This window comes from Vulpes vulpes, chromosome 2, assembly GCF_048418805.1.
Source record: "Vulpes vulpes isolate BD-2025 chromosome 2, VulVul3, whole genome shotgun sequence".
Lineage (NCBI taxonomy): Eukaryota > Metazoa > Chordata > Mammalia > Carnivora > Canidae > Vulpes > Vulpes vulpes.
In genome coordinates, this window is record NC_132781.1 from 65,378,783 (window position 1) to 65,398,250 (window position 19,468).

At 38.6% G+C, this 19,468-nt stretch overlaps 1 protein-coding gene across 1 annotated transcript; it reads left to right on the forward strand.

Annotated features, from left to right (window-relative positions):
• Positions 1-1,737: 1,737 nt before the first annotated feature.
• Positions 1,738-16,596, forward strand: LOC112923693 (UDP-glucuronosyltransferase 2B31-like). Its single transcript, XM_072748843.1, has 6 exons — positions 1,738-2,610; positions 7,713-7,861; positions 9,509-9,640; positions 11,557-11,644; positions 12,487-12,706; positions 16,091-16,596. Exons 1-6 carry the CDS (start codon positions 1,887-1,889, stop codon positions 16,368-16,370), a joined length of 1,593 nt encoding a protein of 530 aa, XP_072604944.1. The 5' UTR covers positions 1,738-1,886; the 3' UTR covers positions 16,371-16,596.
• Positions 16,597-19,468: the final 2,872 nt, after the last annotated feature.

A 19,468-nucleotide genomic window follows, 5' to 3' on the forward strand; every position in this document is an offset into this window, starting at 1 on the left:
CATGGAGCCTTCTGAAGAAGAAGAAGAAGAAGAAGAAGAAGAAGAAGAAGAAGAAGAAGAAAAAGAAGAAGAAGAGGAAGAAAAGGAGAAGGAGGAGGAGGAGAAGGAGGAGGAGAAAAAAATGATGACAAATAGATGGAACACAGACACATGAAAATATGCTCAACGTCACAATCATCAGGGTAATACACATCAAAACGACAAGGAGATATCATCTTACACGTGTCAGAATGGCTAGAATCAAAAGGCAAGAAATACAAGTATTGGCAAAGATGGAGGAAAGCAACCCTTGTCCACTGTTGGTGGTGCACCCACTAGAGGAAGCAGTACGGAGGTTTCTCAAGAAACTAAAAATAGAAATACCATATGCTCCAGTAATTCCACAACTGGGTATTTACCCAAAGAAAATGAAACACTAATTCAAAAAGATATACACACCCTATGTTTACTGCAGCATTATTTGAAATAGCCAGCTAATGGAAATAATGCAAGTGTCCATCAATAGATGAATGGATAATGATGACGTACTAGATAGAGACAATGCAATATTATTCCACCACAAACAAAGAATGAGATCTTGCCATTGGTGATAACATGGACAAACCGAGAGGGTGTTATGCTAAGTAAAATTGTCAGAACAAGAAAGACAAATGTCATATGATTTCACTTATATGGGGAATCTAAACAAAACAAAGGAATAAACAGTGGAAAGACTCAAAAATTTAGAGAAATGATAGCTTCTAGAGAAAAGGGGGAGAGGGAAGGCAAAATGAGTGAAAGGGAGTGGGAGATACGGGCTTCCAGGTATGAAATAAATGGAATAAGTGTCAGGAGAATAAAACATAAAACGCAGGGAATATAGTCAGTAATTGTAGTGGCATTGTGTAGTGACAAATGGAATTCACACTTGTGAGCACACCACAGCAGATAGACTTGTTGAATCACTATGTTGTAACCTGAAACTAATGTAACATTGTGTGTCAACTGTACTTCAATAAAAAAGTAATAAAAATGATTTTTATAAAGTTCTCACCAGACAAAAAGATAAGTGTGTGACGTGATGGATGAGAATGGTGTAATCTCTTCACAATATATAAAGCGATTCAAGTCATCATGTTGTACACCTCACCACTGCACAATGTTATATCAAGGATATCTCAATAAAGTCAAAAAATTTTCTTTAAATAAAATAGTATGCTAATTAAAATAAGCAGTCACAAGAGACACTTCATTTATACGAAATGCTAAAAACAGGCAATATATATGACAAAAAGTAGACAAAATGTTGACTAGGGCTGGGAAATGCAGAAAATGAAGAGTTCCATCACAGAGTGAAGGTTTCCATTTGGGGTGATGAAAGTGCTCTAAAATTGATCACCAGAGCGGTTGCACAATTCTGTGAATATACTATGAACCACTGAACTGTACACTTTAAATCTGGCACTTGTACGGTATGGACGCACATGTCAACCAAAGTTTTATGAACAAAACAAAAACATCTCTTGAGTCATCATAACCAGAAAGATAATTTTCCTGTATAATAACTTTCATTCTTGTGTCAAGAGGACTGCAGTCACCTCTCACCACCGTCCTCGACACTCTTCCAAAATATACTACGTAAGACAGATGACTTGCACATTGACTCTTAGCTAGATGATAGGACTTAAAATCATCAAACAGACATTACACACATTTGCATACAAACAAAGTCATCTATGTTGGCTTTTTCCACTTGCCATCCAAATGCTTGGACAGTTCATATAATGTATTTACTTTGAAAGGTAGGAGTTATATTTTAACTTCCTGATTGATTGCTCCTCGGATATAAGTGCAAGCAATGGTAGGAGAAGGCAGGAATTTCAGAAGCAGCAGCGTGTTCCACCAGGATGTCTATGAAATGGATTTCAGTTCTGCTGCTGCTCCAGCTGAGCTGTTACTTTAGCTCTGGGAGCTGCGGAAAGGTGCTGGTGTGGCCCACAGAATACAGCCATTGGATCAATGTAAAGACAATCCTGGATGAACTTGTCCAGAGGGGTCATGAAGTGACTGTTCTGACATCTTCAGCCTCCATTCTTGTTGATCCGAACAAATTATCTGCTATTAAATTTGAGATTTATTCTGCACATTTATCTAGAGGTGATTTTGAGGCTTTGTTCATAAAACTGCTCAAGACTTGGACATATGATATGCCAAAAGATTCATTTTGGGCATATTTTTCAGTAATGCAAGAGATGTTTTGGGAATATTATGAGTGTTTTCAGAAGCTCTGTAAAGATGTAGTTTTGAACAAGAAACTCATGACAAAACTACAAGAATCAAAATTCGATCTCATCCTTGCAGATACTATCGGACCCTGTGGTGAGCTGCTGGCTGAGCTCCTTAAAATACCTTTAGTGTACACTCTCCGTTTCTCTGCAGGCTATGCATTTGAGAAACACAGTGGAGGACTTCCGCTCCCTCCATCCTACGTACCTGTTATTCTGTCAGAATTAACTGATCAAATGACATTCATGGAGAGAGTAAAAAATATGCTATATGTGCTTTATTTTGACTTTTGGTTCCAAACAATGAATGAGAAGAGTTGGGATCAGTTTTACAGCGAAGTACTAGGTAAGTCCTGCTTTTCATTAGTAACATGAAGTCTTAACTCTCCTAGTGCAAGGGAGGAGAGTTTGTATAAGTAGTAAGAGGGAGGAAATTTGTCTTCTAGAAGTGAAATGATGACTTGAAAATATAAGGAATCCCTGGGTGGCTCAGCAGTTTGGCACCTGCTTTTGGCCCAGGGTGTGATCCTGGATGTTCCAGATTCTGTCCCTCATCGGGCTTCCCGTGTGGACCCTGCTTCACCCTGTCTCTGTCTCTGCCTCTCTCTCTCTCTCTCTCTCTCTGTCTCTCATGAATAAATAAATAAATAATCTTTAAAAAAGTAAAGAGAGTAAATATAAAATGATCTCCCAATCTCACAAACACATGCAAAGACTTATATATGACAGGGCCAGTAAGAATCCCGCTGTCCATTATGGGTCCATCACACTCTAGGGAGTCAATAACTGACATTAGAGCACTGAGGAATTCTTGAACCAATGACATATCCATTTCTTGTGTTTGTTTGTAATATCTTTAAAAAGGGGTTTCTGTGGTTTGCTTTTTAATTTTTTCTCAGTAAAGTATTTTATCCTTCCTTTGTTGTTTATCAAATACAGGGTGAAAATATTACTTATGCTTGCGTTACTTTTTAGAAGAATTTTAAGTCACAGCATTTTGAATCACGATTTCCTGTATAACCCTCACCCCCACACAGGCATAAGTTTCTCCATTATCAACATCCCCCATCAGGGTGGTACATTTGTTGCAACTCATGAACCTACACTGACACATTATTATCATCCAAAGTTCATAGTTTACATAAGAGTTTACTCTCAGCTTGGTACATTTTATGAGTTTTCAAAATTTATAATGATATGCATCTACCACTATTATATCAGAGTAGTCTCGCTGCTTTAAATTCTTCTCTACTATACTTATTTTCTATATATCCATTTTATTCTACTTTTTCCATCTTAAAAAAACGGCATTAGAAATGTCACTATCTTGATGAAAGCAGACATGTCAACTGAGGGGTCATATATTTCTAGTACAACTGTCTATAGTATTGAGGATATTATTCCCACTTGTTTCTTCAGTTTCCTTAGTTAAGAATTAAAGTGTTGGGATCCCTGGGTGGCGCAGCGGTTTGGCGCCTGCCTTTGGCCCAGGGCGCGATCCTGGAGACCCGGGATCGAATCCCACATCGGGCTCCCGGTGCATGGAGCCTGCATCTCCCTCTGCCTATGTCTCTGCCTCTCTCTCTCTCTCTCTCTGTGACTATCATAATTAAATAAAAAAAAAAAAATTAAAAAAAAAAAAAAAGAAAGTGTTGGGATTCCTGGTGGCTCAGCGGTTAAGCGTCTGCCTTTGGCCCAGGGTGTGATCCTGGGGTCCCGGGAGAGAGTCTCACATCAGGCTCCCTGCATGGAGCCTGCTTCACCCTAAGCCTCTGACTCTGCCTCTCTCTCTCTCTCTCTTTCTCTCTCTCTCGTTTCTCATGAATAAATAAAATCTTTTTTAAAAAAGAGAATTAAAGTCTATATATATTTTTTTTTCTTTTTTTTTTTAATTCAGAGAGAGGGGGTGGGACAGAGACACAGGCAGAGGGAGAAGCAGGCTCCATGCAGGGAGCCCGACGCAAGACTCGATCCTGGGTCTCCAGGATCACACCCTGGGCTGCAGGCGGCGCTAAACCGCTGCGCCACCGGGGTTGCCCCTAAAGTGTTTACATATTACCTGGAAGATTTCTTCGTAATTTCCAAGAAAACCTCAGAGTTTTCTGGGAAAATCTAGGTTCAAGGGAATAACTTGCTAAATTGTAGAAATTAGACTGAGTACATGCGGGAGAGGTGTTTCCATTGGTTGATTGATGGGGGTGGGGGTGGGGGCTCAAATAATTGTTTACATTTGCATCTGTAACTTTTGCAGAATTCAAGAATAAATAAATGCATGGTTAATTTTCATAGTGGCTTAGGTTAACAAATTGGTTGTGAACGTACTACAAAATGTGAGAAATGAGTCTCTTACACTTTGTCTTTCATATTTACATATGATCAACATATATATATGCAAATGTATATATTTGCATCAATACATGTTTGTATCATATATGTGTCTGTTAGCAAACTACAAATACTTTTAAACCTTTTTTGCTAACTAGTCAAAACGCCTTTCAAAAGATTCCATAGTATATTCACATTCCGTTATTTTCATTTCTTCCACCTGTTGCTTGTTATGAGATTTTTTTACTTTTTTGTTGACTCTTATTTTTCTACCAAGTTTTACTTTTTAATTCCAGGATAGTTAACAGAGTGTTATAATACATTCAGGTGTACAATACAGTGATTCAACACTTCCATACATCACTCAGTGCTCATCATGAGTTCACTTCTTAATCCCCATCACCAGTGTTACCCATCCCCCACATTCACCTCCCCCTGATAACCATCAGTTTGTTCCCTACACTTAGAGTCTATTTCTTGGTTTCTCTCTGTCTTTTTCTATTTTGCTTGTTTGGTTTGTTCATTAAATTCCACATATGAGTGAAATCATACGGTACTTGTTTTCTCTGACTTATTTTGATTAACATCATAGTATTCTCTAGCTCCATCTGCGTCACTGCAAACCTCAAGACTTCATCCTTTTTTTCTAAGTTTTTTTTTTAATTTCTTTGAGTGAGAGAGAGAGGGAGAGAGAAAATGAAGGAGACTCCATACTGATTGCAGAGCTCCACTCAGGGCAGGATCCCAAGACCACAAGATCATAACCAGAGCCAAGACCAAGAGTTGGATGCTTAACCAACTGAGCCATCCAGGCAGCCCAAGATTTCATTCTTTTTTATGGATTAGTAATATTCATTGTATAAATATATCATTTCTTCTTTAGCCATTCTTCAGCTGATGGACACTTGGGCTGTTTCCATAATTTGGCTATTGTAGATGATACTGCTGTAAACGACCAGGAGCATATGCCCTTTTGAATGAGTATTTTTATAATCTTTGGGTAAATACCTTGTAGTGCAATTCCTAGATCATAAGGAAGTTCTACTTTTAACTTTTTGAGAAACCTCCACACTGGTTTCCTGTGGCTTTAATTTGAGCCATTTTAAAAGATGTGAGGTGACACCTTATTGCGGTTTTGATTTGTATTCCCCTGATGATGAATGATGATGAACATCTTTGCAAGTGTCTGTTAGCCATCTGGATGTCTTCCTTGGAAAAATAACTATTCAGGGCAGCCTGGGTGGCTCAGTGCTTTAGCACCACCTTCAGCCCAGGCCCTGATCCAGGAGATCAAGGATCAAGTCCCACATCAGGCTCCCTTCATGGAGCCTGCTTCTCCCTCTGCCTGTGACTCTGCCTCTCTCTCTCTCTCTCTCTCTCTCTCTCATGAATAAATTAATAAAATCATTTTTAAAAATGCATATTAATGTCTTCTGACCATTTCTTAAGTGCGTTACTTGTTTCCTGGGTGTGGGTGTTGAGTTTGGTAAGTTCTTTATAGACGTTAGATGCCATCTCTTTACTGAAAATGTCATTTGCAAATACCTTCTCCCATTCTGTAGGTTACCTGTTAAGCTTTTTGATTATTTTTATCTTGGTGAAGTTCATTTTTGTTTTTGTTTCCTTTGCTACCAGCAACATGTCTAGTAAGAAACTGAACTTGCCGAGGTCAAAGAGGTCACTGCTTGTTTTCTTCTCCAAGATTTTGATGGTTTCCTGTCTCACGCTTAGGTCTTTCATTCCATCTTGAATTTATTTTTGTGTATACTGTAAGAAAGTGGCCAAGGAAGCCCGGGTAATTCAGCTGCTTAGAGCCGCTTTCAGCCCAGGGCATGATCCTGGAGACCCTCCCACCTTGGACCCCGGCAAGGAGCCTGCTTCTTCCTCTGCCTGTGTCTCTGCCTCTCTCTCTCTCTCTGTCTTGTCTCTCATGAATAAAATAATAAAATAAAATAAAATAAAATAAAATAAAATAAAATAAAATAAAATAAAAAACAGAAGATTTAAAAAAAAAAAGTGGTCCAGTTTCATTCTTTTCCATGTTGCTGTCCAATTTTCCCAACACCAAGAAACTGTCATTTTCCCATTGGATATTCTTTCCTGCTTTGTCAAAGATTAATTGCCCATAAAATTCTGGGTTCATTTCTGGGATTTCTATGCTCTTCCATTGATCTATGTGTCTGTTTTTCTGCCACGACCATACTGTTTTGATCACTATATCTTTAGTATAACTTGAAGTCTTGAATTGTGGTACCTCTAGTTTTTGTTTTGTTTTTTTGTTTTTGTTTTTTGTTTTTGCAAGGTTGCTTTGGTTATTTTGGATCTTTTGTAGTTCCAACAAGTCTTAGGATTGTTTGTTCCAATTCTGTGAAAAATGCTGTTGGTATTTTAATAGGGATCGCATTAAATCTAAAAATTACCTTGGGCAATATAGACAGTTCAATACTATTCTTCCAAGTTTTGTGCATGGAACGCCTTTTATCCTCAATTTCTTTCATCAGTATTTTATAGTTTTCAGAGTACAGGTCTTTCACCTCTTTGGTTAAGTTTATTCCTAGATACTTTATTTTAGTGCAATGGCAAACAGGATTGTTTTCTTAATTTTTCTCTTCTGCTGCATTATTAGTACATAGAAATATAACAGATTTCTGTACACTGATTTGTATCCTGTGACTTTACTGAATTAGTTTATCAGTTCTAGGACTTTTCTGCTTAAGTCTTCAGGGTTTTCTATATAGAGTATCATGTCATCTGCAAATAGTGACAGTTTTATTTCTTCCTGACCAATTTGGATGGTTTTAGTTCTTTTCATTGTCTCATTGCTGTAGCCAGGACTTCTAGTACTATGTTGAATAAAAGTGGGAAGGGTGGACATCCTTGTCTTGTGCCTGACCTTAGAGGAGAAGCTCTCAGGTGTTTCCCATTGAGTATGATGTTCACTGTGGGTTTTCCATGTAAGCCTTTATTTTTGAGATATGTTCCCTCGAAACCAACGTGGCTGAGGGTTTTTATCTTCAATGGCTGTTATACATTGTCGAATGCCTTTTCAGCATATGTGGAAATGGTCATATACATTTTAACCTTTCTCTTATTGAAGTGATCTGTTTGTTTTTTCCCCTTCAGGAAGACCCACTACAGTATATGAGTTAATGAGGAAAGCTGATATATGGCTCATTCGAACCTACTGGGATTTGGAATTTCCTCGCCCACTCCTACCACATTTTGACTTTGTTGGAGGCCTCCACTGCAAACCTGCCAAACCCCTGCCTAAGGTACCTGACTCCTGTTTATTCTGCTCTGTTTCCTCTGGGCCATTTCATCAGTATTGTAGCTTAAAAATCTCATTCTCAACAATATTCATGTGCCCCAACAATATCTGCAGGCAAATCTAATATTTCCTTGCTGTCATTCCAACTTTACACAATTCTTCATTTGAGATCACAAGGTTTGACAACTTAGAGCATTAACGGGTTTAATTAATCTATGGGAACATATGTTTTCCGCCACACACAAGGTCAGACAAAAACTCAGTAAACCTGAGCACGGAGAAAGCTACACTGTGTATATAATGAGGACCATAAATTCAGTATATTTAATAAATACCAAATAATTTCTAACACTTGTATCTGAAAAAACCTATAGTATAAAATTGCAAAAGTACACTCTTTGCATATAAGGTGATATTCTTTATGAAAAAGCAATGATGTAATAAGTTTTAAGTTGATATTGAAGCTTCAAGACATAATTGATAAGCAAGCATCCCTTACTGAATTACTTGATGGTCTCTTCATCATGCTGGAGGTCTACTAGTGGAATGAGACACTGTGATTACATTAGCCCTTGCCCGGAATCCACAAAAGGTTAGATAAATAACCTTAATCATATATAACTACCTAATGAGTCTGTTAAACTCTGCAAAGGGTCTGATTACCCTGAAACTAAGATCTTATTCAATGGTTAACCTAATATCGATTTGGATTGCAAAATATTTAGGGGTATATGGTAACTCTCTCAATGTCTAAATCCTGACGTAAAATTAGCAAAAGTTGTATTCAGTTTAACACAAGTGCTCATCAACAGATAAATCCATAAACAAAATGTATTTACACACAACGGAATATTCGGCCTAAAATAGGAGAAAATTCTAACACATACTCTAACGTGGCAAAGCTTCGGGATATTATGCAAAGTGAAAGTGGGCAATCATAAAAAGACAAATACTGTATGATTACCCTGATATAAGGTATCCAGATCACTCAAATTCACAGAAATACAAGGTATAATGATAGTTGCTATCATTATAGCTGCTTCTCCCTCTGCCTGTGTCTCTGCCTCTCTGTCTCTATCATGAATAAAAAAATAAAATATTTTAAAAAATAAAAATAAAAAAAATAAAGATGGTCTAAGAGGGAATCAGTAATTGTTATATAATGGGTATTGAGATCCAGTTTAGCAAGGTGAAAAAGTTCTGGTGATTAGTTGACCAACAGTATAAAATATACACACTATTGAACTGCATACTCACATATACTTAAAATGATAATTTTTATGTGTAGTTTATCACAATGAGAATCAATATAGGCATTACTCTAAATATTCTTGATAATATTTGGTATCTATCTTTAATTGAAGAAAATTTTTTAAAGATTTATTTATTTATTTATTTATGAGAGAGAGAGAGACTGCACATGGGGTGGGGGAAGGGAGCAGAAAGAGAGAGAGAACACCCAGGAAAGTCCCCACAGGGCACAGAGCTAGACACAGGGCTCAATCTCACAACCCCAAAATCATAACCTGAGCCCAAATCAATAGTCGGATACTGAAAAGACTGAGCCTCCCACGCAACCTCATAGAAATTCTTCCAATAGTGTTTGCTATGCTGTTTCTCTTTTGTGATGGAGCAAATTTTTTCTTCACAGGAAATGGAAGAGTTTGTCCAGAGCTCTGGAGAAAACGGTATTGTGGTGTTTTCTCTAGGGTCAATGGTCAATAACATGCCAGAGGAAAGAGCCAATGTGATTGCATCAGCCCTTGCCCAGATTCCACAAAAGGTTAGACAGAGTACCTTAATTGTATACAACTACCTAATGAGGCTGTTAAACTCTGTAAAGGGCTGGATTACCCTTTCCTTCATGACATGAACATCATTATGATAGCTCCAATTTACGTCAAACATGAGGAAAATATAAATGGCAGATGCTAAAGTACTACAGAAGTCGTTTTGACAATACCTTTGGCATTAACATTGAGATTGGAAAAATATATTTATAGGACGTGCAGAGAAAACCTTGGTATTCTAATGTGTTGTGGGCAGGAATAGCAATCACCAAATTCTGTCTGTCATTCTTTCCTTTTCCTTACAAGATCTGCATTCCTTTCAAGACTTCCAAGGGCACTGACTACCTCATAGCTGTTTTCAGAAAGGAGTTAAATTTCAACAGTTATGTTAAAGAGGAACTGAAAAGAGTGAAAAGCACCATACAGTTTACATTTACCAGATAATCCAGATTTCCTTTCCTTCTCTTAAATTTTTAGGTAAGCCTCCTCAGTGTGCTGTGTAGAAAAACAATACCCAGGGCTCACCAAACTATGTCTAGGTTTCGTCCAGCCAAGATGACTTAGAAAAAGGGAAAAATTGACATGACTGATGAAATGGACCCTATTCCGAGTGAAAGAGTAAGATCATTGAAAAGGGGGAAGATGGGTCCACTCTTCAAGGTGACCCAGTGCTTAATAATATCTGGTTGCAAAGGACTCTAACTTATCAGAATAATAACTGCTCCCAATTAAGGAAGGAAAAAAAATACATATTAAGGAGTCAACCAGAAACAAGCCTAGCATGGGAAAGTTTCACATGCCTCTTTCTGCATAAACTACAATAGTAAATTATTTTCCGATAGAGAGAATGCACCTGGAGTATTTGGGTATTTGTGAACTACTTTTCGGTCACTGTAATAGTTTCTCCTTATGCTAATTTTTGCTTACTATAGCAAGTTATTTTAACATTCATATAGCAAATATATGCTAACCAATGCAAACTATATTCCAGTTATGAGGATTGCTGGGAAATTCTAAAATCAGAATCTATTTTAATATGGCAATGGAAATTGCTTAGCCATAGATTTCATATCAATCAATGCTGTCAGTGCTTTGTAGTGCATCATTGACATGTCAACAACCAGTTCAATAAAATTTAGCACCACTACACTTTTGGAGTCTTTTTGACACGTACACTGTTATTTCTGAATTGCCAACAGGCTTTTCTTCCCACATGTAAAGAACTGCCAAACCAAGAAATACTAATAGTAATCTGCATTCATGTAAAAAAAATTAACTTTTTCTTGGAAGTAGTGCCTAATCATAGGTAATGTGAAAGAAGTTAAACGTACTAAGGAGAAATTATTGATATTAATGAATTACTAATAAGCAGAATTACTTGTTTCTCACAAGCAGCAGATTGCACATTTAGCTTTTTTGTGTATCAAAACATGTAAAACTCAAATAAAAGAACTTATGGAACTAGGGCTATGAACAAGTGGATATAAGGGAACGTCCTTCTGTATCACTTAAAAAGATGTAAATACGTTGGTATTACATTGGAAGATGAAAGCAATGATAACAAAGGTGTGGATCTTAGTAATTTCCTACTCGTTTGCACTAGAATTATAATAACTGCCTAAAAATTTCTTAAATGCTTGAATTTGTCCTTGATAATCTCATCTGTCTAATCCTCATGTGTGAAATATTATGATTACATTCATACTTGCTTGAATATAAAAATAAGTAACAAAATGGGGGTATTCTTACTATACTAGGGTTTTAGTAGTCTCATTTTTAATATCTTTTGTCCTTGTTATTTATCAGTCAATGAAAGGAGTCTAACTAGATTATCTCTTAATTTCTTTAAAATGTTCACAAGCTATAACTTCAAAGTTCAACTCATGAAATAAGGTATTTTCTTTAACAGGTTCTATGGAGATTTGATGGCAAGAAACCAGAAACCTTAGGGCCAAATACTCGGCTGTATAAGTGGCTTCCCCAGAATGACCTTCTTGGTAAGAATCTGGAAAATACTGAATGGAAAGGAACTCTAAACAAAATGATAACAGTTCATCAAAAAGCAATCTGATTGAGCATTTACTACTCAAAAACTCAAAACTAAAACTTAACTCTCTTACATATATTTTGCAGACCTAGAGGGAAAAAGATAACCAACAACAGTTGGCATGTTGTTATACACAGTCCCATTCCTTATGGCCAGAATCAAAGTATCTGTATTTCAGCTGTAATTACTTCTCCCACATAATTTGTTACTAACTACCTAGAGCATCGCTCTGTCTCCGAATTTTCCCACCTTATTCCTATCCTTTCTCCTTCTGCATGGGTATTCAGTGCCAATGGAAAATAATAGCCTCTCTTTTATTACCAGGGACTCTACATTTTCCCTAGAAAAACACCATAATCTTTTCCATGAAGTCACATTTCATGATAAAGTGCTATCTTTCCTTCCCCTGTTTGAGCCACCACCATCACACTTCCTGCTGCCTTGACACCCTACAGTGAAACTCAATGACTTTACTGTGTCTTTAAGAGGATATGTTCTAACATGCCACCTCCCTTTCTTTTTTTTGCACCCTTTCCCTTTTTTTGGTGATAACCAGAATGTTATCGTTCAATTTGTCTGTCCAGCAATCTTGTATTCATTTTTCAAGTTACAAGTACCACACCAATCTTCATTTACCTCTCCAGCACATTTATGTGCTTCTTGCGCTGACAGCCAAAAGACATTTTAATGCTGTTTCATGTTTATATAATAACATATGTCTTATGTTGCCCAATTCTCATTTTATTTCTAAGACTTACAGTTAATAATGTGCTGAGATTCATCCAATCCTAGGTCATCCGAAAGCCAAAGCCTTTATAACCCATGGTGGAACCAACGGCATCTATGAGGCGATCTACCACGGGATCCCCATGGTGGGCATTCCCTTGTTTGCCGATCAAGCTGATAACATTGTTCACATGAAAGCTAAGGGAGCAGCTATCAGACTGGACTTCAGCGCAATGTCCAGCGCAGACTTGCTCAATGCATTGAGGACAGTCATTAATGCCCCTTCGTGAGTATTGCATTTTTTTTCAATTGATAGAATTTATCAATTGATTATCGATAGATTATTGATAGATAGTCAATGGTGGTTGTGAGTTTCCTCCCATTCTTAAGAGGCTAATTTGGAAAGAAGCCAAGTGATAGACTGATCTTAAATCTACTTTTATTTTCAACCAGACATTTATTTCACAGTTGCATTTAAATCCCTTTGACTTAATGGGCAACCAATTACTGCAACAATTTTCTACATACACAAATGCAAACGATTATATAGTAACTGTAAGAATATTTCAAAGTTCCTATGATAGAAACCATAGAATGAAAGAATGAAGAACTTGAAGTCATGTAAAGTGACTTTCTATTCAGTACCAAAATTTCCAAAGCTATAAATCTCTTTTTGCTCAAACATTGATTTTGGTTCTTATTGTTAATATATTTATAATATGTAATTTTGTACCATAAAACTAAAAGTATAAAATTCAAATACATGTAATATATATGGAATTATGAAACCATCACCATAATCTAACTTTGGGACATTTTCATTAGCCCAAGAAGAAATCACATACGACTGACTTAGGAGTCTTTGCCCATTTCTCTTGCCTCAAGTAAACCTTAATCTACTTCTGTCTCTACAAATTGCTGTATTCTGGGTGTTTCATACAAGTGGAATCATACCACTTACGGGCTTTTGCATGTGGCTTCTTTCATTTGGCATGTTTTTGAGTTTCATTCGTGTGGTAGGTTTGTATTGCTGAATGATAAATATCCTATGGTATGGATATGCTGCAATCTATCCATGTATCAGTTCGTGAACATTTGGGTTCTTTCCACATTTAGGTATTATAAATATTGCTACACATTTATTGTGTGAACAAAATTTTTCACTTCTTTTGGGTAGACATCTAGGAGTAGCATTTTGGGTTGACATCTAGGCCACAGATTATCTCTGAAGAACTGCCAAATTGATGTCCAAATAAGTTGCACTATTTTACATTTCTGCCAGCTAAGTATGGGAGATTCAAGTTCTCCACATCATTTTCAACACTTGCTATCATCTTTTTTATTACAGCCATCCTAGTGGGTCTCTCTTTGTGGTCTTCATTTTCATTTCTCTTACAGCCAAAGTTATTAAACATCTTTTCATGTACTTATTGTCATTCACATATCAGAAACACTGAAAAATGTATTATGGGGAGAAAATGGTAGAGTAATTGCATAATAAAAATACCTTAAAACAAGAGAGAAAGGTAAAGAAATATAAGGCAGGTTGGCCAAATAGAAAAGAAAACAGACTAAGACAGTAGATGAAAATATAAATATGCCAAGACATTAAATCTAAACAGACTAAATAATTTAAAGACAAAGATTGTCAGAACACATTTTTTAAAGTATATGCCAGTTACAAGACATGTTCAAATAGAGATGCACAAAAAGATTTAAGTAGGAAGAAGGTAGGAAATGACCTATTCTAGCAGTAACCGCAGAAAGATGTTGGACCCAAGCAGAGATCAGACACACTAGTCCAGAATTACCAACAAAAATAAAGACAAGTATTTCATAATGAATAGGTTTATCTTTCAAAAGAGTACAAATTACCAATTAGTGACGCCTACTACGAAAAACATCAAAATGCAGTAGAAGTGGGCCAAAGAACAAACATTCAAATTTACAGTCATAATATTGAATTTTTAAACATCTTTCTCAGTAACATAGAAAAGTAAGATCAGAACAAGGGAAAAAAGATAAGATAATGGAAGGGAGAAATACCTAAGTGTTTTGAAGGACACAATTTAAAAATGCAACCCATCTGACATTTATATAAAACAACAGAGAATACCCATTTTTCAAGAATGGATTAGATACTGGAATTAACCATACGTGGGCCATAAACCAAAAGGAATTTTGAAGAATATAAATCATCAAGAGCACACTGTTCAGCTCTACTGGGATTCACTTAGAATCATCAAAAAGAAAGACAACTAAAACCTCTCTACATTTTGGAAATTCAGCAATATACTTCTACATAACTCAGCCAATAAAGAAATCATACTCATCAATACACCTCTTCTCAGCAATTCCACTTCTACATATATACAAACACTTGTACAAACATGTAAATCAAGATACAAGATTTTTATGGCAGCATTAGTAGTAATGGCCAAAAGATTAACACAAATGGCTATTGATCATTAAATGATGAAATAACCGGTACTATTGCCAACAATGGAATACCTAACAGTGCCAGAATTAACCAACAACTCTTACACAAAAGACCAAAGGAAATGAGCGCTCACTTCATATTCTAATATATAAATAATAAAAACTAACCTATGATGACTAAAAGGATCAGGGCAGATGGGGTGCTTCTGGGTAGCTTGTGACACCCTATACCAATATCTTAGTAGTAGGTACATTATTACATCCACTTCACAATAATATTCTAGCTAATTTTGAATGTATGGGTATTCCGTGAAGACTGTGCATATTTCTTATGTGTTACGCCTAAAGGTTATTTTGGAAAATAAAACATGTTTTCAAGTTCTGGGTTGCAAATAGCAAAACACATACACATAGACACAAACAGAACAAATGTCTCAAGGTGCTAGGATAGTGTGGCCCAGAAAAGTCTCTCCGAGACGGGACACAAAGCTGGGTCATCCATCCAGAGGTAGAAGCATCCTTGGGGTGTGGCAGGGAAGTGTCCAGCAGACACCGAGGAGCCAGAAAGTGCAAAGGTGCTGGCTGAGGTGGGATACGTCTGGCAACTTCAGTGAACTGCTAGCAAGCCTCTGGGCCTACAGCAGAGTGTACGTGGGACAAAGTGACAGGAAACGAAGTTGCCGGGTGTGTGTATTTGCAAGATCCTAGAGTCCAAAATCCATATTTGAATTTTCCTGTAGGTAGTGAGAAGCCAGTTGGAAATTTTTAGCAGGGAAGTGTCATAATCTGATGTCTGTTTTCAAAAATCAGACTGGCTACATGATGGAAAATAAAGAGTAGAGGATAGAAGAATGGAAGGACGAGGCCCGGTGAGGCGGCATTTTACTCACCATGACGCAATTCCCTTTCCTGCTTCATGAGGATCATTCTATAATGCATTTCCACCGTCTCTTTTATAGCTGTTACGATGGCTCGTATCCTTTTCTCTGTTAGAGAAGATCAAACTAACCTAACTTCCATTTTTACTTTTCAACATTCGTCACTCAGAAAATTCCAATTTAAAAGCCAAATCTCCTATGAGGACCCAAATAAAGAACACACGACTTCTGTAATTCTATGGCACTTGTTTTGAATCATTTGTATGGCTCTTTTCAAAGACCTTTCATGGGAATTCTTTGATTTGGCAAATTAACTTCCTTTCAATGTCGGTATCTTTATGTTTCTCCCTTAGGTACAAAGAGAATGCTATGAAATTATCAAGAATTCAGCACGATCAGCCTCTAAAGCCCCTGGACCGAGCAGTCTTCTGGATCGAGTATGTCATGCGCCACAAAGGAGCCAAGCACCTGCGGCCAGCCTCCCACGACCTCACCTGGTTGCAGTACCACTCCTTGGATGTCATTGGGTTTCTGCTGGCCTGTGTGGTAACTGCTATGTTTGTCACCACACAGTGTTGTCTGTTTTGTTGTCGGAAGGTCGCAAAAACAGGGCAGAAGATAAAAAAGGAGTAGTCGTATCTGAGGCCTCAAGCTGGTCTGCCTCCTAGATGGGACTCCTCCAGTTGATGCCAGCAAGGAGTTATGATGTAAAGTTCCCTTCCCCTGTGAAGGAACGACTCCTCCCAACTTAGCTTCTGAGATCAACATCTGCTCTCAAGGGATTTATTGCCTGTTTAAGAGTCAGAAATGTGTCATGCCAACAGAAAAACTGGCAAAATAAAATTAAATTAAAATAAAACTCTACGGGAATTTACAGAAACTTATTATTCTAAATGAAAAGTCATCCCCCTCCAAAACTTACTGAGCTTACCTGTGTTTCCAACATAGGGCATGAATATAAGAACATTCAGTAGGCTATTCACAATATCACTGTTACTCTGCAAATACTCAGAATATTTTAACTTCATTTTGGTGCAAAATTTGTCGTTTCGTCCTTTGCTAGAGAAACTACAGATAGTTAAAGTTGTATAAAATGACTGACCCATCCATTTTGTTTTGGTTGACCACTAATTCTCCTTGGCTTTTATAGTGTACCCAGCCTGAGCATCACTCCTTACCCTGGGACATGGCAAGTTGATGGCCTTCAACCACCTAGTCAGTATCCTGTGGAATGTATGGAATTTAGAAATATAACAGCTGTTTCCTATTATAAAACTGAGCTATTGGGCACCTCATTCCATTAAGCTCCTTATTCTCGGTTTGAGCAGAGGTCATGGTCTCAGAGTTGTGGGATCAAGCCCTGCATTGGGCTCTGTGCTCAGCTTGGAGTCTGCTGGAGGTTATCTCCTCCCTCTTCTTCCCCCTCTATTCCTCTACCACTCACAAGCATGCTCTCTCTCTCTCTCTCTCTCTCTCTCTCAAGTGAATAAAACCTTAAAAGAAAAAGAAAGCTGAGTTAATAATAAGATCGGTTTCATTAGCTTATTCTCTTTACCTCACAGTCCTTTAAAACAATTCACCTGGTGGCTTACACTCTCATTTTACCCTTTGATTATGGATATAAAGTTTCAGTTGTAGGTTGGATAGTATAGAATATGCTCCCTAGAGGAACTTACTAAATTTTCACTCTCCCCTACAGTGGGGGTATCTATATACATCTTCTCTTTTGAAACCAGACACATCATCACTTTGCTGTTACAGATATGGTGAGCAATTCAATGTGTTAGTTCAATGCAGTTTGAAATCATGATCATTCTGTATGACCATACTTTAGACGAGCATGACTCATTCTTTCTCTTTCCTCAGCAGCCTGCTTGCTGTTCCATCTTTTCCATTAACATAATAGGAAACAATGAATCCTTTGGCGTGATAAAAAACAGATTGCAATCATTTCCTTAAACCTAGGTACACCAAGTCTGGCGATAATCAATAACAATACAAAGAAGACAAAAACTATGTATTTTATGGAAACAGAATCGACCCACAAGGGTTCTCGAGAGCCTCCTGAAACCTAAGCATCGGGAATCAATCACTTTATGATTGAAGTGGTTCAGATGACAGAAAAATACCTGTCTTCATTGGTTAAGAAGACCATCACTGTAGTCTCACAACATTCTCTCCCCTAAAGCATGAGTTTCTCTTAAAAACAAGTTAAAACAGATGTGGGGCTGGGGGCGAGGTTTGGGGTGGGAATTCTCAGAAAAGTTTATCATGAATTTCCATACAATTCTTTGAGATATTTGACACATTTTTAACTCAAGAGACTATAGAGCCATAGCAGATAATGTTGTTAAACCGTGAGTGGGTTTAATTGTCCTCAAATCTATCCTGTACCACACCTACCAGATTAAAGGTTGATAAGTATAAAGCCAGAAACGTTACAAATCAGAAAAAAAACAACAAACAAAAAACCCAGTAAATGAAACTAAACGGAGGATGTGAAGAGGCAATTCACAGAAGTAAAAACAAACAAACAAACAAAACCCAATAACATAAGAGAACAAAAGGTATGAATTCATAGGGAAATGTAAATTAAGTCACAAAGTGTTTCCCACAGATGGATCAAGCAGCAGAATCTGAAGAGGGAAGAGGCCGCTGTGGCTCCCAGGGAGGAAGTCCTCCCCTTGCAGGCTGCAGGGGCCCATCAGGAGGAGCAGCTGAGCTCCCTGAAGCAGAGGCTGAGGCAGGGGTCTGACAACTGGTTCCTGCTGCTTTGCTTGCAAGGCTGCCAGAGGCCGAGGGGAGACTCCACGCCCAAGCCCACAGCGAGGGCTGGACCTGCCCAGCAGCGGCACTTGGAGGCCACCTCCCTGCTGGTCGTGGGCTGCTGTGGCCTGGCTGCCCCCTGACCTGCCCCCTGACCTGGTTCCTGCCGTCGGCCACCCCGCCAAGGATCACACCCGACCCGCCAAGTCCTGGAGGGCTGGCACTTGCTCACCTACTGGGTCTCTGCAGCCTCAGCCTGGCTGAGCCCCTCGGTGCAGCCAGGGGGTGCATGCCCTACCCTGAGCGCCACCAGCTCCACGCCAGAGCTAGGCCGCCGCTGGGGTGTGAGGCTGAGGGCGCAGAGGACAGGCTGAGTCCCACCCAGGGTAGTCTCCTGTGTGCTGGCTGCGTGGCCTCTCCTGGGGGCCACTGCCCACGCTTTGACATTGCAAATCACAGCCCCCCACTCCTTGGCAGGCCGTGCCACAGCTTCCATTCCCCAGTCCTCTCCAGCAAGGACGGTGACCAACCGTGCAGATGGATGTCGGGTGCTTGGTGTCATCCTGGGGTCCTCAGCCGTCTGCAGACTCTCAAAGTGCTGGCGGATCCCGGCCGGCCTGGGCCTCTCTTCAGGGACAGCCGCCGGGCCTGCCAGTGGCCCTGGGACCTTGCTCGGGCTCCTGGGCCGTGGAGAAGTCACACGTACTGCAGGTCAGCAGGCTGTCTGTCTGTCTGTCTGTTGAGACGTCCTCGGCTTTGATTTCTACTTCAAGTGGTAGAGGAAGTCCTACAGAAATAAGCGCTTAGATGTAAATTGTTTTAATTCTCCGGGAAGTGGTCCTTCTAGTAAATATTTTGAATTAATGCCAAAGTGAGATAAGGAAACCACGTCAATATTCTGTCAGCTTCTCTTAGAAATGGCTGATTGTTTTCCTTAAAGTCAGCTTCAGGGTCCACTTCATGTT